Source organism: Culex pipiens, chromosome 1 (assembly GCF_016801865.2).
Source record: "Culex pipiens pallens isolate TS chromosome 1, TS_CPP_V2, whole genome shotgun sequence".
NCBI lineage: Eukaryota > Metazoa > Arthropoda > Insecta > Diptera > Culicidae > Culex > Culex pipiens.
Window position 1 is genome coordinate 109,269,415 of NC_068937.1, and position 23,704 is coordinate 109,293,118.

Here is a 23,704-nt window from a genome sequence, read left to right on the forward strand (position 1 = left end):
GTGTCATACTTGAGCTTGACAATCAAATTTTTTTTATTTGAAGTGAGGACTGTAGCATGAAATTTTAAATAGAAATGACTTCAAAAATTGAGTTGCTGATATTATCATTATCTTTACCAGTAAATTGAACGCCATAACTAGCTGATTATGATTTCCACATAATAGAGCAACCAGAAACATCCTTATTCTTGGAATAACGCAAATATCTGCCATGATGTGTTCATCAAAGCGGCAATACTATGCCCTACCTGAATCATACCCCACTCCAGGCTAGCAGAATGAGCTATAAAATCCGAAATTGGAACATTCCAGATGACACATTCCAGGAACTAAAAGTTAAGAGTCACCACCGCGATTCAAAACGAACATATCAACCGACATCTCAAGAACGCTGTCGAAACGACGACGACCCTTCCCGAGCTTCATTGATGAAAAGAGATGCGCTGATTCACAAACTGACGAGGGCGCGCGCAAAACCGTTGCTCACGAGAGACAAGCCTAGCCCTAGTTTTGAGGAAGGAAGTCGCGCAACGATAGTCGCTGAACCAGTTCCACAAGAGAGGAGGTACAAACCTGCACACAACACGAACGAAGCAAGATGAAACAGGCGGCCGGATAGATAGACGACAGCTTGCTGAACAAGGAAGCGCGAGCACGCGATGAAAACAGATTTGCAAACACTTCAGACCACCCGAAAAAAAAAATGCTAATTTATGCCATCACGTTTTTGCCACTGTACACACAACACCAACTGTAGCAGTCACCAGTTGGAACAAGAAAACTGTAACGATAATCCAATTAATACATTCACACATGCGCGCACACACTTCAAGCGGGCAACTTCGGCGGGTACTCGACGTCTTCGTAGACGTTTCAAGAGCTCTCTGGTTGCAGATATTACTATGTGGGTCTGCCTTCGCTTACGGTTGAAGGGTTATCTGCTCGATGCAATCTGGTTCAGCTGTTTCGCTTCTTCGATCTCGTAGCATAGAACCACAACAACTATTTTTTCTCCTACGGCACTTCCTCTTTGTCACACCTTTTGCACCCCACGGAATCTGCACAAACAACCACTTCTTCGCCTTCAACCGATACATCCACGACAAGGCATTCCACTATCAGCAGCAGTCGTGGCCGCGACGTGAGGTCATCACTTGCTGCACGACTCGAACAGCGAGACTGCTGTGTGACTCACTACGGCTGAACTTGTATTCCTTGCAGGTACCTTCACTCTCCTTGGAATTCGCAGAAAACTTTGCACATTCCTTCTTCGATCGTAAGAAACGCTCTACGATTCCGTACGATCCCCCACACAATACGCAGGTAGTGCCGATCTACGCGCAGAGGTTTGCCAAAACTCGTAAAGAACGACCCCCGAAAAAAAAACAGCCAAAAAAACAGTCATAAACCGTTCAGGGAACCTCGCAGCAAAATACGACACCGACAACCTCTGGACTGGAATCGTTCGCAACTCGACGGACACTAGTTCAACGACGACGTCAGACAAAACCGCCTCGCTACGCTGTGCGACGGTATGTTGGCTGGTGGCGTAATACACACGCAAGTATTCGCACACACCTTAATGGGAAACAACGCGGCGCAGGGAACCTCCGCCGCGTGGTGTCCGTGACAACCTGTGTTGAACCACCAGCAGCAGCTACTAACACAGAGCCATGACGACACCGCATGGTTATGATGGTGGTGGTGGTGGCAATACGTAGTCGGTATGGCCAAATGAAGGAATCAGCAGACGGCGAAACGTGCCGCGATGTTTTTTCGACGGTGCCCGGAGCGCGCAACTGATAGGAAAACTAGCGAACAAGGTCTGGTAAAAATGTGGGAACACCATCGAGTTAGAAGATTTCAAGTGTTTTCCGATCTAAGGTCATCCTTATGATTCCTGACAGCTCTAAGATAGCACTTTAAAAACTACGAAATAAAGCAGCTCAATCAAACACACAATTTAAACATAAAAAACTAGCTTAATCCACATTTGTGGTTGGTGCCTTCCTCACTACCTTTCTGAACATGGCTCACAAAAGTAAAAGATCTGGGAATAATTTTCAACTGAATTATTATTTTTTTTTAAAGTACCTCATAACATGAGACAGGGTTGCCAGATCCTCAATGTTATGAACTTTTTGGAAAGGCCTTTCGATTACCTATCCAACGATGTATAACCTGTGTGACGGAAACACATTTTTATACATAATATTTGAACTACTTATCGAAACTTACATTTTATCGATCTATGAACCAAGTAAAATGCGACTGGTTTGACCAAAATCGGTTCAGCCAGTGCTGAGAAAACTGAGTGACATTATTGATAGCACACATTCACCCAAAAACACATACACCCATACACGCAAACGGACAGACATTTGTTCAGTTTTCGTTTCTGAATCGATTGAGGTTTTGCAGCGCGACTGTATTTCAAATGTAGGTGGCGCCAAAATGAGGTTACTTGCCAAAAATCGCATTCCTTTCTGCTGGATTGAAGAACAAAATCGCTTATTTCTCATGATTCCCTGCATCAATCATAATGAAACTGGTTGCAAAAGACGAGAAAAAGTTTTTGCTTTAAAATAATTAACATCAATTTTTGGGCGCGCAAAAATTTGTGACCTTTTTCTTAAAAAAAAAACATGTTCTGGAACACGAAAAAATTAGTTTCCCCGTATATATCAATTAAATATACACTTATATAGTTGATAACAGATGTGTTAACGTATATTCAACAATTTTCATTGATTTTTGACAGACTTTCTTGCCAAATAGTCCAAATTACTATCTTTTTATAAATTTACAGTTTTCTCATAGAAAAATCAAACAAATTTTAGAAAGTTGTACACCAAATTGTTGGAAATAATTTTTCTCATCCGAATCCGGCATAAGTTTTGTAAAAATGTTGATTATGGAGGAAAAAACACATTTTTTCAAAAAATCATAGGTTTAAGCTATTTGTTCATAGGTGGCAACATGTGTCTTTTAGCTTTGCTGCAAATTCTCTATAGGCATACATGAAGGTGGGTCTGCGAGCTTTCTGTAGAAAATTCATTTTTAAGAGCAGGATTAAAGCCTTACCTCAGTGAGGAAGGCAAAATGAGTTCCAAAAATCGTGAACAAGCGTTCAAGAAATTGGGAACCACGAACGCGTTTTTAGAACTGATTTTTCTCCGTGTAAAGTGGGCGAGATGAACTATTTGTATTCATCCAAGGTTTAGTCCTTTTGAAATGTTCGTTCTATGCAGATAAGTGAGATCCGGCTTAAAAAGAGTACATAAATATATATAGAGCGGCCATAACTTGATCTTTAAACATTTAAATTAGTTGGGAAGGTCTTTCGATTACCTAACATTGATAGGTCGAATAATGGACCCGGAAATAATTTCCAGACAGTTAACTGAGAATCGGCTTTAAAAAAAATACATAAACATCACTTATGTGGTCAAAGCTTGATACATGGCTGCCAGATCTTCAAACTTTTAGCTGTCGAAAGGTCTTTCTAATAATGGCATGAAAGTATTTGAGACTATTTCTGAACTACGGTTAAGCGAAAGCACATTTGTATAGGAGATAGTTCTTATATGATTGGCAGGTCAATAATTCGGTATTTATTCCATCCAATTAGCTGATATTCACTAATTAAACAACCTTTTTGGCCAAACTTTTGAGAGAAACCTGCTTGCTCACTTCAAATTAAATTATTTATTACTTAATTTCAGATGAAAACGCTGTTATAAGCTGCAATTGGACGACAAAGTGCTGATTATCAACATTAGGTGCCCGAGATTTCATTAGGTTGAGATTTCCCAAAAAGTGTTCAAGCGGTTTATGGATGGTCCCTTTAGTTTTAGATTCAGTAAAAAAAATCTGGTATATTACATATTTTTTTTGAAGAGTTCATATTTCCAAAATGTCCCCACAAACTACTTTTGCAGTCCCGTGTAGCAACCCTCTGTAACAGTAACTTTTCAGTTCCTGCAATTCTTGATCGCTAATGACTTGCGGGTTAAAAGCCCGCGCCCCGTCGAAGGCTACGACGGAACAAGTGAGAATCGCTCCTCAACTTTGTGTCGTCGAAGGCACACCAACACCACACCAGTACCTGCTATAGCTAGAACTGGACCGGCACCAGCAGAGCCCAGAGCCAAAGTTTGGTCGCAGGAGGGTTCCTCTTCACTGCACATTCCCACACACCAGTCCGTTCACCACTACACAGTCAGGTAGGGTACAACTACAGCCCCAAAAGCCGGGGTCACGCGTCACGGGTTCTAGACGGATTCTTCTTTGCGTCTTCTCGGTTGTGTGCCTCTTCTTTGCTTTATTGGCACTATGATTACGGGAACTTGGCGGCTTGGACTTGTTCTTGAATGCGCGAACCTCCTCGCTTGTTGCTTATTTGCTGTCATACCTGGCTTTCCTCCCACAATTTAAGTTCCATACCTGAATGCTTTTCCCAGGGGGTCCCCTTGTCGGAGAACCGAAAAACTGTCGGACGACGACGGGCCGACGAAGAAGTCTATTGCAATCATAATGGCAAATAATGACTATACAATATAAATGGAAGGAAGTCTTTCAACTGTGTCGGTATTTGTGACTTTGTTTAGTCGATTACGATTACCCCCTGTGATGGTCCTGGTGTTTGGTTTGGTTAGGTTCAAGTTCGGGGTACTCGAGTTTTGCCTGTTACTTGGGTGATCCCACCCCCGTCCGTGCAGCCGTCATTAGGTGTTGTTACGGTTGAAAGAGTAGGGGAATTTGCTCCGGATTCGATGAACATATCGAAAGTAGGTTCCATGCACAGTAGTAGTAATTAAATTAGCTTTTTGAAAAGTTGAAGCAATCAATAATATTCAAAGAAAATTTATCATCACTCTAATATTTTCTGTATTTAGCTAAATTTTACGATTTTTTGCACCAATCAGCTTATGCCGGTGTAAATCAAATGGTTGGTTAAAAGTTAGATCATTTTGATAATTGATATTTTTTTACCTGGTTGACAATAACTGAATAATGATGATTTTCATAACTTTACAAGGAAGAGGCCAAAAAGTATCAACAAGTGCAGGGTACTATTCTGAACAATTTGTAGAAGGAATTTTGTGAAAATATTGTAAATGAAACTTTTAAAAGTTGTTTTCAAATCCAACAAGTGTTGAAAAAAAGGCTCTGCTTAAAGTCCAGTGAATATACTATACCTTACAATTCACAGCAAAGACATGTCATATTGTAAACCATTGTTAGTATTCCAGGTCTACACAATCTCATAATCGGTCATTTCTACGGGTCAAACTTGCGCAAGCCGATAAAATCATAGACAGCCTTTATCAAACGCACACACTGCATTCGAAAAGCCACTCAAACTTTTTTATGACCGATAAACAAACAAGAACACTGCAGCTGCACTTGAGTTGCATTCAGGTACAAACACTGCGTTCGATGCAGCCCGGCTGGATGCTCTTGCCTCATTCTGAGAAGTACTGTTAGGTCTTCCATGCCAACCCTCCTAGTTCTCCGGTTCCAGGCACTGACGATGCACATTTCAGATGTGTGTATGTGTGTGCAGCTGAAAGATAGGAAATAGCTCAGCTTATGTCTGTGTGTGTGTGCCGATGCAATGCAAGCTCCAGGAAAAAGGTCCAGCGAAGGGGTCAAGGTAAACATCCCCGAGAGATTGGTCACGGTTTGCATGAAGAAGATAACGGAGGGAGCCGGGATGCCCACGCGACCGTAGCTGACCCGTCAGACGCGATGTCTGTTTGTTTTGTCTGGATGCAGAACCTTCAAGGAAATGTTTGAGAGAAGATGCTGAGTCAACCGGGAATGACCGATTAACCTGGAAATAATATTATTAGGTTGCTAATAGGGTTCCAAGCAATCGATTACATTATCTTGAAAACATTATGCAAAATAATATAAATGGGCTAAATTAAGTACAGATACACTTTGTTAATTAACTCACATTAGTCAAATTACATTATTTTGCTAGACATGTTTATCCCCCCCCCCCCCTCTCTCAATTCTTCCCATTACACTTAAATTAATTAATATATCATTCGCATTCGCATTCCCATTCGCATGGAGATATCGATCTTAGCGAGTTGCAGACTGCATTTAGTCATGTATATGTGATGATTGCTCAGCCCAGGTTGCTTAGAAATTTATGAGAGGGAATTAAAACCAATTCTACCAGAACAGGACAGGCAGCACAGGGCAGCGCCATGAAAGCCATCTAGACTCCTTTTTCAAAACAACCAATGCGATATGGGTTTCCTACGTACATAGGACCTTTTGAAGGTAAGCGGGATATAAGAAAATACCTTCTACTTAAAAAAAAAACAAAAAATAAGAATGAACTCGGAACATTTCAAACCTTTCACAAAAAGCAAACATTAAATTTCCTACAGGAATCTCACACTATGTTTTTCCCAATACATTTTCCTATACAAACTTCCAATATTCCACGTAGCCCGTTCTGCGATCAGACCGATGAAGAATAGAAAGGATAAACGCATTTATGAGCTTGACATTTCGGTCTAGTACACCCAGAACTGGGCATCGGCATACGAGAGGATAAAGAGCACGATTCGGTAGTAAAATGGTACTGTGGGCGGACGGAGAGGATAAATCCCGAAATTACCGAGAGTACTTTACTCATGGTTTCATCTTCAAAAAAGTTCATCTATCAAAAAAAAAGTACCGGTACCGAGACTTTAACCCAAGACCTTCGGCATATTGAACCGTGCCTTTGCCGTATGGGCCACCATGGTTCGGTGACAAAGTGACGCTCATTTGTCCATATAAGCCACTCAATAGGATGAACTGTTCCAATAAACGAATGAACACTTGAGAGGACTGTACTCTCGCAAAAGAGCACTTTCCTCACGTTTCTTTTCGTGAGAACTATCCCCTTGTTCTTTAACTTTGGGTGTAGGTGTCCCACACTGATGGGTTACATATTTCAGGGTGTAATATTACATAGAATTTCATAAAATAATGCAACGTTTATTTTACATTCAGGCCTTTTACACGCAGTTTAATTACTACTTTTTTGCTGTGTAAGCAGTTTTAACATTTCAGGTGGCTATAACGCCGTTACCATTTATAACGTTATCCATGCTTAAAGACCTGGATACAAATGAGATCAGCAGTCAGCAGCACCATTGTTCGAAAATTATATCTAGAGATTTTTTTTGAATAGGTCCTATACACATATGAAACACCATAGCTTATTGGACCTATTCAAAAAACAAAACTCTAGATATGCACCCCTTTTCACGAGCGTGGGAGTTGCGTTTTTCCCCATTAAAAAACAAGATATGTAAAATAAGGATATAAAAACAATTTTAGATTCCTTTTCAAAAACAACCAATGCGCCGTGAGGTTTCTAGGTACCTTTTGAAAAAGTAAGCGAGAATTGTTCTAGAGCATCCAATTGAGCTTTTTCAACCTGCCAAAAATCGTCATGCGGTAAGATAGCATGATGGTTACGATATGAAAATGCGGAAGGTCCTTACAACCTCTAGGTATATTAAGTAATTTTCAATTTTTTATCTATTTGAATTGAGACTTCTCAATTCCTTGGAATGAAAACAGGTGACTTCTGGATTTTAATTTCAATTCTCGGGTTAGTTTTGCAAAGGCCCTAAGCGCCATTTTAAAACAACGTCGTTTTTTGATCAATTCTCATTCATTTCATGAATATTCCACATCAAAAATGATTTAGATAGGTATTAAGCACGTCCTTCAAAGACTCTTTCCTGAAAACAATCAAAATTTGCTTTGTTTTAGAGCAAAAAATAAATAAGTGCGGAGGATGTGATGGCTGTTACGACGTATTGCAAACTAACCAGAAAATTGATCCTCAATCTTTTGCATTATCCACTATAAAATTCTTCTCGACGCAATTCTAAATCCCCGACAAACTGGACTTTTGGATTTAGAAAACTATTCACAAAAACTTTCCAAGTATATTGGACTGATATTCTGTATATTTTTCTGTTAATATTTACATCCGACTATATTTTTGCTGACTCAAGATAACATTGTGTACACTCTGTAATCATTCATTACCTTATCTTGAGATAACTTCTTCAATGAGAAGAACTTTTCGCTCGCTGTCCTCCAGTCTGGCTGCTATTCCACGTTAAATATCCAGGTGCTACTTTCACAGATACACACGTCGTACAGGTTTGCAAATCGCTCAGCCAATACTAATTAGCACACAGACACAATTTCACTTCTTTTATTTTCTTTTCCTTTCTTTTAAACCATTTACAACCGATACAGAGAAGGTAGTAGTAACTTAAACGCACCAAAACTAGCCACCTTTTGTTTTGCTGCCTTTCTTCTGCTTGCCAGACTTCTTCGTCTTTCACTTTACTTCTTTGCACTCTCTTTTCAACGAACTTTTTTTTTTCTTCTTTTATTTATTATAATACCTTTCACTCACACTTGCACGGTCACTGGCGAATTAAAAACATCAACTTTTCCCCCCTTTCTCACATACACGCTTATTTTTCTTTCCTTCGTTTTCGGCTGTTTGTTCCGCGCTGCACCGCGATTTTAAACACGCACGTGCATGTGTATGTGACGGTATTTTGTGTTTATTCGTCGCTGTTTTCTCTCTCCACTTTGCTTGTTTTTGTTGTTGATGCCGTTGTTGTTGTTGCTGCTGTTGTTATTCCTCACCTCCTTTTTCGAGACTGGAAAACGCGGACACGCTTGGTCGGTGACGCGCGAGAGGAGAAACTGGGTCCGAGCCCAGAAAGAGAGAGAGGAGGAAGAGAAGATCGGTGAGAGATCGCACCGAAAAGAGAAACGAACTGCGGAGACAACGACGACGACACAAAAGAGGTGATCCAATGTCGCCTCTGCTTGAAATTGGCAACGTTTGTTTTCACGATTTTCACGAGGATTCCAGGCGTGACGATCACTGAAAGCTACCACAAACGAAAGCGCCGACCGAGCGCTACACGACGTGACCAAATTTACCCGAAACAGCACGATTTTACACGGCACTTTTGTCGAAAACAGCGCGACGACACGATCCTGCGGCACAGTTCGGTGTAAAGACAATCTCGCGTTTTGAGAGATTCGACAGAAACGTGCACGCATCCTGGTGGCGAGTAGAAGCACTACGCAACGATGTTCGGAATGACAGCGTGCTTGGAAATATTATTTTTTTTGCAGTTTTTGATTTTTATTTCCTTAAAATATTTTTTAACGTCGATGAAAGTTATTGTAAAGTGTGGCAATCGCATAAACGAATCGAATGATGTATAAATCATAGGGGCTGAGTTAATTTTTCATGTTTTTTCCTCAAATTTACCAAAAAGATCTTTTGAAAAATTGATTTAAATATGATTTATTTGATTGATAATGCTCCTTATGTGTGTATTATTGATAGAACAAACTATTAGAGTCATATTACAGCATAATTACAATAATTTTCTCAAAAAATTGCCAGTTATTCGATTTTTTACAAAAAATTCCAAAAAATAACCAAAATGCATTTTTAAGGTCAATATTTTGGTCAAAAGGGAAGAAAAGTAAAGTTTAAACACTTTTACATAACATTTCATCATTACTTTTAACTTTTGCAACATTTAACTCAAGTTATCAAAAATATCGATCATCTTTTTAGAAAAATCGTTTAAATAAAATACCAGTCACAATTAATCACTACAAATCACCACGCATTATGATCGTTAGCGTAATTGCCACACTTTGCAATACCCCACTTTTCTGAAAATGCTTGATTTTTCATTATAAACGCGATTTTTCCCTAAAAACTGCTCAAACTGTATGGGGGCTGTCATTCCGAACACCGCTGGAACAACAGCGAACCTAGCGGAAAAAACGTCGTCGAATTCTTCAATCACCACCTTGAAATTGCTGCACTAGTTGCGCTAGACGCCACCAGTTTGAAGTTTGTGTGATGTTCGACTGTAAACATGGCGACGCACGCAGCTCAGTGGTGTGGAGTAGAGAGAAAGAGAGAACGAGAGAGCAAAAGTTGAAAGCAGAGCAGAAGAAACAGATGGGGTGGACTGGAGTGATGTTTGTGACGTTTCTACAATCAGAGCTCGGACAGTATGGTGACAGCAGCTGGAGAAGGCAAAAGTAAGTAATTATGTTTTAATTATGTTTTAGAATCAATTTGAATCAATGAAACGCAAAAGTTCAATAAGAAACTCAACGTATCGAGGGAGGCTTACGTCCACTTGACTGAACGATTCAGTTTTACTTGAGGACGGAGAAATCTGTAGGATTACGACCGTCATCAGAAATCGTCGTGTTTGCGCTATCTGAACACAAGTCTGAAATTAAATTGTGTAGGCGATAGACAAGATTGCGTTTCGTCTACAACCTAAGACGCTGCCTGATAATCGCCGCTGTTTGGAGCATCTTCCTAAGGCACGACCTGCTGAGCAACTACCATCTTTGTACCTGCTGCTTCAATAAACGAAAGTACACAGCAAAAAAAAGTTGAATTTTGGAATGTTGAAAATTTTGTTGGTTGAATATTTATCATTTTTTGAGTAATATTACTCAAAAAATGTGTAAAAATGTGAACCTGATGAATATTCATCAGAAACTGATGAAAATTCATCAATTCCTGATGTAATATTACACATATTTTTTGCCACAAAATCTGTCACCATTTCCTGATGAATATTACCATCATTTTTTTTTCTGTGTATGCCGGTAACCAGCTTGACTATATCCAAGAACACCTTCAATACACGGCCAGCAACAACGAACGCGGAACCTGATCATCCAATAGCATGGCGTTCTGGGAAGATTTTGACAGAGTTCTAACAGAACTGTAAATATCAATAGCATTTTTAGTCACTGTGACAGAGCGCCAATGTGTTCTGATATCATTAGTCTCCTGTTGAAAGTCGGAGTCGAGAAATTCTGCGAAGTCAGAGCTGGAATCGCCGTTGCATAATCTACAGAAGCCGGAGTTGGAGTTGGCTAAATCAAAAAACTTTGTATATGAGTCAGTGGAGTCGGAAATTTTTTTGGGGAGCTAAAGTCGGAGTCGCTAAATTTTACGAAGACAGAATCGGAATCGGAAAATTGGCAACATTTTAATAACTCAAACAAGTTGGACGAAGTATTCTGTACCGGTGCAAACACAATTTCTATACACAAATGTATTTAAATAAATAAATAATTAACAAAACATGTTTTCTGACATTACAAAACAAATAGCTAAATAAATAGCTGCAGAAAGAAAAAAAGAATATTTAATATTCAATTAATCCTTCCACCAGTTCAAATCAAGCTTCGGTATTTGATTAGAGTGGCACGATTGCGGTTGGTTACTGCAAAAAATAATAATAATTATAATTCAAAAATCAAGAGAATCAATTAACCACAGCTTACCCAGCGTGATGTGGTAAATCAAACGCCTGCGGTTGGACATGGAAGCTGTGGCGATCGTTGGCGTTTGCACAGAGTAATCCAGCGAGTGTGATTTTTTGAATTTCCTCAAGTTGTGGCAGCGTAAAATGGCCGGGATTCGTGTGCGGCCCTTCGCTGTAAAAGTACCGATCGCCTCCCTTGAGCCGCGCAAACTGGTCACTGATGATTTCGGCAAACGTTTCTCCCACGACCGCTCCGGGGATGGGGGTTTCCAGAATGCCTCCCACGTACAGGTCAACATCGTCCGGATGATCGTACAGGTCGGCCAATTTGGGCGATACCTGGAGGGATGTGGTATATCAGAGTATGCGTTTGTTAAAATAAAAGTTTGAACTTACCACTGCTCCAAAATGACTAAACTCCTTCTTTACATGTCGCTCATTAAGGTGCAGATAATGATTATACGATGGCAGTGCATGATCCCGGCCCCGCTGAATGTTGAGTGAAACTAAATCCTTCCCAAACGGGAAGCCCTCCTTGGGGTTCAGGAACCACGTAATACTGTGGCTAAACATATCGTCAACAAGTTGTTGGGGCTGGTGCAAAATTCCACGGAAAAGTCCGTCGAAAAAGTGAGGCTCCCGCAGTCGGGTCGGGTCGAAGAAAGTTTTGTGAGTCTTTTCCAACCCATCTGGGAGTCTGGAAACGAGAAAGTGGTTAAAAGTTTTAATCAAAATGCCTGTCAAAATACGATTCTTACTCGAGGTGGTCCGGAATGGTGGAGTGTCCGAAGCGGAAGGCGGCAGCGGAGAATTCACTTAGAATTGAGGGATTTACTTTGGGATTGTAGAAGTTGCTGTATCCTTTCGATGGGTGGAGCTCATACTTCTGCATGTAATTTGGACCAACAACGTTCGGCAGATACTCATTGAACACGATGTGCTGAATTTCTGCGATCACGATACGGCGAGTTTCTTGGAAGATTGTCTCGTCACTCCAATGTGGATTCAGCTTATCCAAAGTCTTAGCAATTCGGTTGTGCTCCCTCAAAAATAGTGTATGAACGGCTACCAGTGTAATTAGCTGATTAACACGGTCATCTCCAACTTTAAAGCACATCTCAGCTTTCTTATCGCAAGCTCCTTCAGTCTCATCCAGCGGAGGCAGTTCGTTGTTTAACCTCACGTGCTTCAACGACTTCAATCGACCACCCTCGAGTGCCCTCAGCAGAGTCGAATCTTCAGCGGAACTGCCGTAAATCCCGGAACCGTCAATAAAGTGTGTCACTGCCGAGATCTGCCTGCCATGTCCGACGTTACACTTCTGCCTCGAAGCAATCGCAGTCCGCACAAACTCCAGACATCGCACGCCAAATTGCGAATAAAACGGATCAACCTTCGAAACCGGAATCGGAAGGCATGCCGGATGAGGATTCGCAACGCGATGGCTGCCGTCCTCCAGACAACATTGAGCCGTATCCGAATGTCCCTTGTTCTTGGTAATATCATGCACCAAAAACTGTCCAAACTGCATCATCAAAACGTTGTGCTTTGAGTGGGGAACGTGGAGATCTCCGAACAAACTTGCCGAAACACTTCTCGCACTTGGAAGGAAGTTCCCGGTGACGGAAAGAACCCGCGCGGACCACACCCCATTGCCGTAAGCCGGTGGCAGGATGCGTTCCATTGGATATCCTGCTGAGCCCCACAGGGTTCGCCCGTGAAGCACGTTGTTACATTTCCCGTCGAATCTACGATAGCGCAAGTGCTTGTGCAGACATTCACCTCCAACCAGGCAGCGTTTGGTGCGGATGTGTGGGTTTTCCGATGTGTTACCCAAGTAACCACAAGCACTAAATTGAAGTATTTATTCAGTACTAAATCAGCACTCGAATGCTTTGAAGTAGTAAATAAGCTTTGCGAATGCCTCAAAGTACCAAAACTTTGCAGCATTACAACTGGCATTAAATCACCATTTACGACCTTGAAAATGTGCTTCAAAGCATTTGATGTTTATCAACAAAGTAACCCATCCATACGGGAAACATTTCAGCCAGTCACGCTCTTATTGACTTTTATCCTTCTCCCGTTATACTGTTCCAATAAGCGTGCGGGCTAAGGCGCATTTCCCCCAGTGTGCAACAATTTTATTTTTGCGTGAACTGGGTTCAATTCCCGCTGACTGAAGTGTTTTTTTTTTGTTTTTTTTTTTTGTGGAAAACTGCAGCCTGTAATTAAGCCAAATTTTTCAAAACATATGCCCATAGCACAAAGGACATTATCAAAAGTTCTCTGGTAAATTGAATGACTTTTCTCGCAAGCAAAAAGCAGCTTTCCGGAAGTCTGATACACTTTGTGAAATTTTGCCAACCGTGGACCAAGCACTCCTCGGAAAAACAGTTTAGGTTAGCCGTTAGCCATTACTTGTCCCTATTAACCCCAAGTCTTCCGTAATTGATTGTACTGTACTTGACTGGATGGCCGCAATTTGCTGAGTGACTCGTCAATAATTTTCGTCCAACAAAATGACAACGGGTTTTTCTCATGAACCAGAAACTCGAAACAGCAGAAAGAAAGTCTTCCTTAATGTTCGATGCATCAACCACATCGATTAAAACTTTCAAAACAAACACTCATTTCAGAATACATCAGTTGGCTGGCGCGCATCCTGGAGATCGACGAGAAAAATGCAAGAATAACATCAAAGTGTCACACTCACATAAGAAACGCAACAGGAGAAAAAAAAAAACAAAGGAGGCCCACCACCAAGTGTGTGGAGCGGAGCAGCTAGCTGTCCTTTTTTTCCCCCAGCCTTGACGTCGATAAAGCAGTTTTTTTTGTTCGAGCTATCGGTGAGGCATTAAATCGGCATCACTGTGCGCCACTTGAAATATTTCTCAAGGGAAAAGTGCTGATTTAATGTTTTGAAGCATTATTTGCTGGTATTAAATGCCAATATAATGCTGATTTAATGCCGCTATTTAGTGCCTCGCGGTTACTTGGGTATTCCTGAAAATGAAAAATTTGGCTTAATTATAAAAAAATTGAACATATTTTATTTTCAAAAAAAAAATATTCGTACCCAAAAATTGCTTTATTTCATTTTTTCTACTTGTGTGGTACCGTCAACTGGGGCGAATCGGGACTACATTCTGAATAGGGATATATATCGTTACGTTACAGTCTGCTGTATTAGTTTGCAGAGATTAAGCTCAAATGGTCCTTTCGTCCAAATCTTTTTATTATTATACCGTCATCTGGGGTGAAACGAGATACATGCGGCGAATTGGGACAGCTGTTTTAGTCTTGTTATCGCACAACATTTTGGATAGAACAGACACAAAACAACAAGAACAGTGCATTGTTTTCAAAATTTCAAACTTTTAAGTGCACTAAAAAACTACACCCAAAGTTAAAGAAACGAGGGGATAGTCCTCCCGAAAAGAAACATGACGAAAGTACTATTTTGCGAGAGTATAGACCTCTCAAGTGTTCATTCGTTCATTGAAACAGTTCAACCTATTGAGTGGCTTATATGGACAAATGACCGTCACTTAGCCATCGAACCATGGTGGCCCATACGGCAAAGGCTCGGTTCAATATGCCGAAGGTCTTGGGTTCGAATCTCGGCACCGGAACTTTTTTTTATGGATGAACTTTTTTGGAAAATGAACCTATGAGTAAAGTACTCTCGGTAATTTCGGGATTTATCCTCTCCGTCCGCACACAGTACCATTTGACTACCGAAACGTGCTCTTTATCCTCTCGTATGCCGATGCCCAGTTCTGGGTGTAATATTTTCTTAAAAATGTTTCCTTTTCATCTTGATAAAATAAGGATTTATATCTGAGCTTTAACAAAAGCTTGAGTTTGGCCCATAAAATAATCATTAAAACATTTATGGGTCCATTTCGCAAACATCACCCTCTGAATAATCCTAGCCTAAACCTATCGAAACGATCAACCACAAAACAAACTAAAATCGCCATTGAATATTTACCCAAGTAACAAGTCTGGAACATTTCTTTGGCCACTTTTACGACCGTGATTGATTTCGCTGCTTTGAGCAGGGGAAAATCGTGAATTTTCCTCGCTGTCATTGTCTTCGCCATTTCTCATCTGGGGGCAACAGATGCCGTCAAAGTTGGCGTTAATACGGCACCGTCGTCGGCCGGTCGCTGGTGGCGTCATCGATTCGTCCACTATATCCGATCGTTCCATCATCATGGGGGTGGTGGTACACTGGAACGGTGGTACACATGTGCTGTCGGTGGGGCACGACGTGGAACCTGCTAGGGGAAGGGAGGAAAAGAAAAGCGTTAGTGAGTGAAAAATGAGAACGTGATGGAAATTTATTTGCTTTGCCGCCGCATTTTGTTGGCTTTGTTTATTTGTGCGAAATTTCCCTACGCCAGATTGCGCTTGCTGTCCGCAGTTTTCCCCGGTAGAAACCCTTTCCGTTTGATGACAATCTGCAATAAATCATGAGACGTTTTTCCATTCTGCTTTTTAGAGCGATAATAACTTAATAAATCATTGGGTTTGTGTTTGCAATCCAGAGGAAAAAACGCGTTAGGTAATATTGTTTGCACGTTAAATCATGCATTATGGGCTCCTCAAAATTATCTTAAAACCTCAAGTAATACTTAACGTTAATTGATACTTTGCTCTTGAAACGTGTTACGTAAATTATGACAATTTTTTTGTAACTTTAATGGAAGTTGTTCCGATGCCTAATAGTATAATACTAAAAAACTCGAAGCTAAGCTTTTTATGAAATAAGCTTCTTGTCTGAAATAAAAAAAAATTGCGAAATTACAAATTACATTTTTGCAACCTGAACTGGTTTAAATTTCATCAAATAATCATCATATTATATAGCATGTAAGATTCCTCCTGTAAAACACATACTTTAAAAATACCAGAACTGTATTAATCAGTTTGTTGAAAAGCAACAATGTTTATTTGTTTGTGCTTCATTTCTTCGGGGAATGCTCGAGTGATTTAAAAAAAAATACTTTCTAACGATTATATTTTTGCGTCTTTGATTTTTAAAGCTTGTTTTAAAACCAGAAGGATTTTTTTTTCAAAATGCATGACAAAAAAAACCGTTGTGCCAAATAATAACACATCCAAAGAGAATTAAAAAAAAGTGACTACACATTCTATTTTTTTTCTGAACGTGCACTAGGGTGACAATAAAAATCGACATCAGAGATACCTCCTGGCTCAATTTTTAGGCAAAAATAAGTCAAAAAAAATTTGATTGATTTGATCTAAACATTCGAAGTGTAAATATGGGTATCCGGCGCCGTCTCTCCGTGCCGTACTCAAACATTTAGGAGCCCATTGCGGCGAAGTCCTTGTAAAAGGAAGACACTAGCGGTTGGTACTAGCAATAGTGGCCGACAGCTATAAAGTCAACTTCGTTTTTTTTTCATCCACCCCGGGATTCGAACTGACGACCTTTGGATTGTGTGCCCAACTGCCTACCAGCAACTCCACCGAGACCCAGGGAGACGACTCCTACAACTGGACTGAGCTTACGAGATCAAACAAATCTCGTCTTGAAAAATGCCACCGGGACCTTCTGGGATCAAACCCAGGCTGACTGGGTGAGAGGCAACCACGCTTACCCCTGTGTTGCAGATATCGTGGCACCCGTTCTTTGAAACTGCTAACTTCAAATAGCTATATCTCGGCAATGATACAACCAAATGTCTTCAAATTTATTTTGATAATAGTTAAAAATATATAATTTAGTATCCTGAAAACAGTGAAAATGTTCTAAAAATTCAAAATGTAAGCGATTTTGAGTTACCCTTGGGTTCATAAGATAACATAAATTTTGAGAAATGTTTGCAACAGTCTTAATATTTTGTTTATAGAGGTTTTGTGAGATCATTTTCCGAACAGAAATTAAAACATTGATTGTAATTATAGTGAAATAATTGTAACATCTGATTGCTTTTTTGTTTCGTCAAATGATATTGATTGGTCCTCACTATTTAAACCTACCTTCAAAAACTCGGTCAATTTGGGGCTGGTTCGTTCCGACAGCTGCCACTGGAACCGTTATACCGACGACACGACAAGACACTCGGTGGAAAATCCTAATCAAAAAGTTTCCCCGCCGTGAATCCCGTGAAATCCCCGTGATCCACCAAAGTCACGGTAAATTGAGGGACCCCTTGGTTTTCCTCCAAAATAAAATCAACTCGCAGCACTGATCGAATGACGTTTGTGTATAGATGTTTACAAACACCACAATCTTTTTATACAAACGGAAATTAGCATTATTTTTATAGAAAAACCTTCAACTTGCTTTAAAAAAGTATACTTTAGCCAACATAAGTACCATAAAAGAAAGTCACGAAACAAAATCATGCCGGAATCGCTCCAGCATGGTCCATCACGAGTGGCTGCCGGTGTGCGGACAGGTTGGTCATCACCAGAATCTCGCCAATATCGCCGTCCGGCGAAACTGGTCGATCGCTTCTGTAGATTCTGCTTAAGCAGTTTGATGTTTGCGACCCGGCAATGGACCTGGAACGGCAGATAGTCGAACCGGTCGTCCCATTAGTGCAGCTGATCGATCTTCAAAGTGTTCCGATTGCCGTAGTCGACGTAAAATACGGAGATGCAGTCAAGGGAGAACAATTCAACCACTTCCGCCCGGTACCAGCGGCCATCGAGGCGTACTTTGCAAAGACCAGCTCGCAAATATGCGGCTCGTGGTTCAGTCAACGCCTCACTTAGCTTTGGCAGACAAAATTTGTTGTGCGCGTAGAATTCATTCACGTTAACCACAAACGTGAGGACCATTTCCGATCCTACGCGTGGTTACTCCATTCCGGCGTGAATTATGATTTTGTGCAGTAATTTATCCCTGGTCCAATCAACCTCAAGCTTGGCCACATGTTCCAGCCGGCAACCGTATCCCTTGAAGCAACCTTCGATGGCCGGATCGTAGAACGGGCAGATTCGCCGATCATCTTGCGGAACGTAACCCAACACGGCCTTCATCACGTTGGTCGCATTCAGTTGCTCCTCGTGAATTTCCTCAACATGGTCCGGACTCAACGTGTCGAGATCTAATTTTGTAACTCGGTTCTGACGTCGTCGCCTCGTTCTGAACAGCCTGTTTGTTATTTCCAGGTTGACCCAGCCGGACGCTCAATTGCGATCGAACGACTTCTCCATGGACGTGTCCAGCGGAATAATTTCTCCCGTGTCCAACAACTGAATAAAACACGAATCGCCTTCACCGTCCCTCATGATTGTTCCTGAGAACCGCACCCCCCTTGGCGATCTGGTCAATCATGTAGAACTTGTCATCCGAGGTGGACGAACAAACGCACGTAATGTGACCGGTTCCGGTTTGGCCGAGATTGTATCTACCCAACGCCCTCCTGCCGTGAGCCGTCCGTGTTGCGTCCAGAAGGGGATTCTTAGCCTCCTCTCCCTCCCATTAAAGACCAAACTGCTCGGAACACCTGGTTTTAACGGTTTCAACACCGTTTAAACTCGAAACACCGGCGCACGCACAATCGAAGCACTGAGGGCAACAAGCTGAATCCTCCTCCGGCGCCGCGGCCACCACCCTGGCCTTTTGACATTTTCTCTCCTTGGCGCGTCCCGGATGGCCACCGCCGATGAGCGAGAAATCGATATACCTGGCGGATTTGCCGCTAGCGGACCAGAACGTGGATGGACTTGGCAAGTTGAACAAGTCGAGCACGTAATCGAATTTCAAGCGGGACTCATCCAGCACTCCGATGTGGACCAAACGGCGTAGCAGAGCGATAACCAGGAATACACGTTTTTGTCCTTCTACTTGCCGATAATCTTCAACCCCGCATCGAGGCGCGACGCGACAGTGGGACGCCACGTAGATTTTTGAGAAGACCGACGAAATTCCGTAGATTACCCAGGTACCATGATTTAGCCTGAGCAGGCCGTTGGGGCGTGTTGCTTTGTTGAAACCAAGAAGAGAGGACAATTATTGAGAAGAGTGTCCTAGCGGTCCTTAAAGCAGGGAGGAAGACAACGCGCGTTAGCCCAGGACCGGTTGATTGGTCAGCTTCTCTATGTGGCAGTTGGTCATTCCAGTTACTAGTTCAAGATTTTGCTAGAAATATTACCAGATCCATTTAATACTGTACGTTCACTGCCAATGTAGATCAACCTGCACGCGCCCTGGCAAACGCATGTCATCGCAATGGCCATACGTGAAGGAGAACCGTGCGGGTTAAAGATGGAAGATTCCTTCCGGGATGTACGAGATACAAACCGTTCAAACTAACGGCCTTTTTTTCTAAACACAGGTTGCTAATAGGGTTTTGTACAACTTCCGAAGGATGTTCTGGGCAAGACTCGACTAGTCCCTCAGACATTAGACTTGGAATGAATATGAGCATCTTGTGGTGGTTAACTTCGGGGCTCGATTTTCGAACGAGCTGCGTGACGCGTTCTTGATGGCCAGGGAAAAATTTCAGCATGAAACTGGTTAAGCTACCAGCAAGAAAAAAAAAAGCTTTGGATGCCTTGCACTAACTAATCGTTGCTCAAAATAATGCTGGCGGAAGTGCCCGCCAAGCAGGACTGAGTCCTGATTCTCCTTCACGGTTTTGTTATCCTGGAAGTGGTTTTGTAATTTAAAAACGTTACTTAATCCACCCTTAGGTGGTTGGTGCCTTCCTCTCATTCAAAGGGTAATGCTATCCAAAATAGACACGCTCGTGGGAAGGTCTTTAAATTACCTATCCAAAGATAAGTCGCATGATATATTTGGAATACGTTTTCATCTAAATATCTGAGAACCTCTTAAGTGCTTATAACTTTTGATAGGGTTGTCAGATCTTCAATGTTTTGGACGCGTTGGAAAGGTCTTTTGATTACCTGTTCAACGACGGGTTGCATGATAGATCCGGACAACGTTTTCATCGTGATATCTGAGATCCGGCTTCCAAAAAGTGCATAAATAACACTTAATTGCTAATAACTTTTGATAGGGTTATCAGATCTTCAATGTGTTGGTCGCGTTGGAAAGGTCTTTTAAATACCTTTCTAAAAATGTATAACATGCTGGGGTTTCTTACAAAAACCACCCTTTTTACAATCTTCCGGACTTTAGTCAAAATCGTTTTTTTAGCATAACTTTTGAAGTACTTTACTAAACTTCATAATTTTCAATAGGGACTTATGGGACCCCAAGACGAATCGAATGAGACCAAAACGGTCCAAATCGGTTAAGCCAGTGCTGAGATAATCGAGTGCATATTTTTTGGTGCACAGACCCACATCCCTACACACACACCCACACACACACACAGACATTTGCTCAGAATTCGATTCTGAGTCGATAGGTATACATGAAGGTGGGTCTAGGAGGGTCTAATTGAGAAGTTCAGTTTTCGAGTGATTTTATAGCCTTTCCTCAGTAAGGTGAGGAAGGCAAAAACAAATCAAATCTTGTCCTCCATTCTGGGAACCAAAAACTTCCTGGCCAAAATTTGCACCGGCCCGTGCGATGCGTTCGTTCGTTCCGGCACTTCAGAGGTTTGCCATATGAACCTCGCACCGTCCTCGCACGGATCGTATGTCCGCTTGTTCTGCTGGTTCTGCACCTGGACGTAAAAAATGCTCCGTGGAATCGACTTTGTTACGGAATCGGGAATTTTGATGGCAAAAAGCTAAACAACAATCTGATGACGTTTCTCAACGTCAAAATCAGAAGTGCTGCCAAAGCTTATCAAATTTCGAGGGAAAGTCGGTTTGACGTTTCCAGTTCCAAAGGAAACGGAGGGGTAGGCCGATTTGGTGCCCACTTTTTGGAAGCGAGTGGCTTGTCGTGTCGTCGGTTATACCGAATACCACCGTCAGCAGTAGAGCCACATCATTGATCATTTTTTTGCCGGCACCAGCCACATGGGGTAATTTCATTTTTACCTTGAAAAGCAGAAATTTTTCATATGCCAAAAATCCAATATAAAATTCCTCACTATGGCACACCACCCAACGAACACCAACTGCTGGTATTCGCACACTTCGCACACGTTCGATAATGGCGTTAAAAAGGGTGTTCTTCTGGCCAAGTGGCACTTCAAAAGAAATGTTTCGGGCTATTGATGATACGTGTCGATGTGCTGGTAGTGCGATGGTTGACCTTGGAACCCATTTTATTTTCGTGACCAAGAGTCACATTTACCATCACATTTATTCTCAGTGGACTGCAGGGTCAAAAATCAGAGTCCGTGTCTGTGTGTTTTTTAAATATATTTTTTAATATAACGCAATGTCAAACTAATGCATATCTAGGGTACGTTATTCATTAGTGGACCCCTTTCCTATAGTGGACACTCTGAAGGTTTTTTGATGAAAAATTTAATAAAATCACAATTAAAAGCTTGTTTTTGTCTACAAATCTTTTATTTGGCATGTTCAGCACCATTTAAAACAATGTTGACTGACATTGACGTGTCCTTTCAGCCAAAATAAGTGTTTTGAGTTCGACATCTGAAATCAGCAATGGCCACTAGCATTTTCACAACCAAACAGCATTTCCATTTTATGACTGAATTAACTATTCAATAATTTTTTCACTGATTATTTAACTTCAGTAGGTCGAAATAATGTAAGTTTAAAGAACTTCACTAAAATAAAACGAAGAACTACTCAATTTCGAGCAAAATTAAGGGGGTCCAATATAGGACAACGAAAATCCTAACTTTTCCAAAAGTGGTCCCCTGTTATTTTAACTTACAAAAATGAAGAAAACTGTGTTTTTAAGCAAAAGTTTTTCTTAAACACACTTTGAATGCTTGTTGTAATTAATCAATATATTATATGTATGCATATATTTCAATCAATTCAATTCAATTCATGTTTATTTGTTGTACTAATCAGAATACAATTTGCTTAACTAATAACAGAATGCAGAGTTTTGGAGATCCATACAACTACAAATAAATTCAAATATAATCAATTGGATGAAATAAATTTAGTTTCAGTCGGTTAAGCGAGAGCAGAAAAATTACTGCTACTATTACTATGGAATATATTTCAATCATGAGTATAAATATAGCTGTTTTCATGTTAAAATTACCAAAGTTGCTGAAACTGTAAGAATTTATAATTAATCAAAACTTTAGTTAATTGTACTTAACTGAAGCATCATAATTGAAGTTTTAAATGATATTTTATAATAATAAATCAAAAACAAAACTTTTTTTTTTAAATAAGCATGCGTGGTTTTATCAGCAACTGTAAACAAATCCATTGTTTTGTTTTGGTCAACTATTTAAGTAATTAATATGGAAAATTTGCATCAACATTACTTTTATCATTTTTATGTTTACAGTGGTTTTTGACACGTTTTATTTGATATTTTTTGGAAATATATGAGTTTAAAAGTCTGTTAAGTTTTTATGTTGTTTTAAGCCATATCTGTTTACAAAATTTATTTGTTTACAGTGAAAAGTTAGCAAGTGCCCACTTTTAATCTTTATATCTATTATTAGACCCATACCATGCATCAGAACATCAAATATCGGTTAAATTTGATATAAAAACCACAGTTTTCCTATAGTGGACCCGGGTCCACTATAGGGTAAGGGGGTCCATAACTGGCAAAAAACATTTTTTTTTTCAAATGGCTATTTTTCTGCACACAAGCAAATAATCAATTCAACACGGAACGTCGGATCGAGGTGCTCTTTGTTGCATTGGGTTCGTATAAGCCCAAGGAAGGTTCTTACGCTAACTAATTGACACTTTGGCCACTCTGGAACCGATTCCGGAGCATCGGCAAATTGTATGGGAAAAGTTACGTAAAATCATATTTTGATCACAGGAGGCTGAATAAGCAAAAAATCAAAAAAACGTCCACAAACGAAAAAAGGGGCAGAACGAAGTTTGTCGAGTAAGGCTTGTACTGAATAATTGTGTCAAAATATAAAGAAAATTGGTTTAGATTTGAACTGTTTCTTAAGACATAAGAATTCAATACATTGCAATGGAAGAATTTTCTCTTAAATATTTTTTGTTATTGTAAACCATAAAGATTACAAAAATATCTGAACTCATGTTTGCACTTGCACTGATTTTGCACTAAGAAACCTCTCACCTCAGGACTCGAACGCATGACTTTTGGCTCATGACTATCATCTGATTTATACAGACCAACATTTATTGAATTTTATTAAAATCGCGACGGTTTTTCGTAAGTTGTACTTTATTTGTTGATTTTCATAAATTTAGACCAATTGATTCGAAGCTTTTTGGAAAAAAAACTGTTGGAAAATTGTCATTTTCTGTTTTCTAAT

At 40.6% G+C, this 23,704-nt stretch overlaps 2 protein-coding genes across 9 annotated transcripts in view; both read right to left on the bottom strand.

Moving 5' to 3' along the window:
* Positions 1 to 9,081, bottom strand: part of LOC120429283 (afadin) — a 154,538-nt gene extending 145,457 nt beyond the window's left edge. For 5 of the 8 annotated variants that reach the window (XM_039594511.2, XM_039594510.2, XM_039594506.2 and 2 more), the window contains exon 1: positions 8,077 to 9,065. The gene's annotated coding sequence lies outside the window, so the exon portion shown is untranslated. Of the gene's footprint in view, positions 1 to 573; positions 1,391 to 8,076 lie in introns of those variants that run through there. The other 3 variants (XR_008211847.1, XM_039594505.2, XM_039594508.2) reach the window with 3 other exon arrangements.
* Positions 9,082 to 11,153: 2,072 nt separating this feature from the next.
* Positions 11,154 to 21,558, bottom strand: LOC120429287 (chorion peroxidase-like). The gene is made up of 9 exons (XM_052706022.1): positions 21,547 to 21,558; positions 21,383 to 21,502; positions 21,241 to 21,329; positions 17,397 to 17,452; positions 15,379 to 15,670; positions 12,140 to 13,231; positions 11,778 to 12,078; positions 11,401 to 11,720; positions 11,154 to 11,339 (listed from the first exon to the last, which is right to left on the bottom strand). The coding sequence occupies exons 1-9, from the start codon at positions 21,556 to 21,558 to the stop codon at positions 11,273 to 11,275; spliced, it is 2,349 nt and encodes a 782-aa protein (XP_052561982.1). The 3' UTR covers positions 11,154 to 11,272.
* Between the last annotated feature and the right edge of the window lie 2,146 nt (positions 21,559 to 23,704).

What these genes read in the sequence shown, in the direction of transcription:
- LOC120429287 (XM_052706022.1), bottom strand. An exon ending in ACGGTGGTATTCGGTATAAC is followed by an intron (nt 17,453 to 21,240) that starts CGACGACACGAC and finishes CGTCGGTATAAC; the next exon opens with GGTTCCAGTGGCAGCTGTCG. An exon ending in AATTGACCGAGTTTTTGAAG is followed by an intron (nt 15,671 to 17,396) that starts GTAGGTTTAAAT and finishes CCCTTCCCCTAG; the next exon opens with CAGGTTCCACGTCGTGCCCC.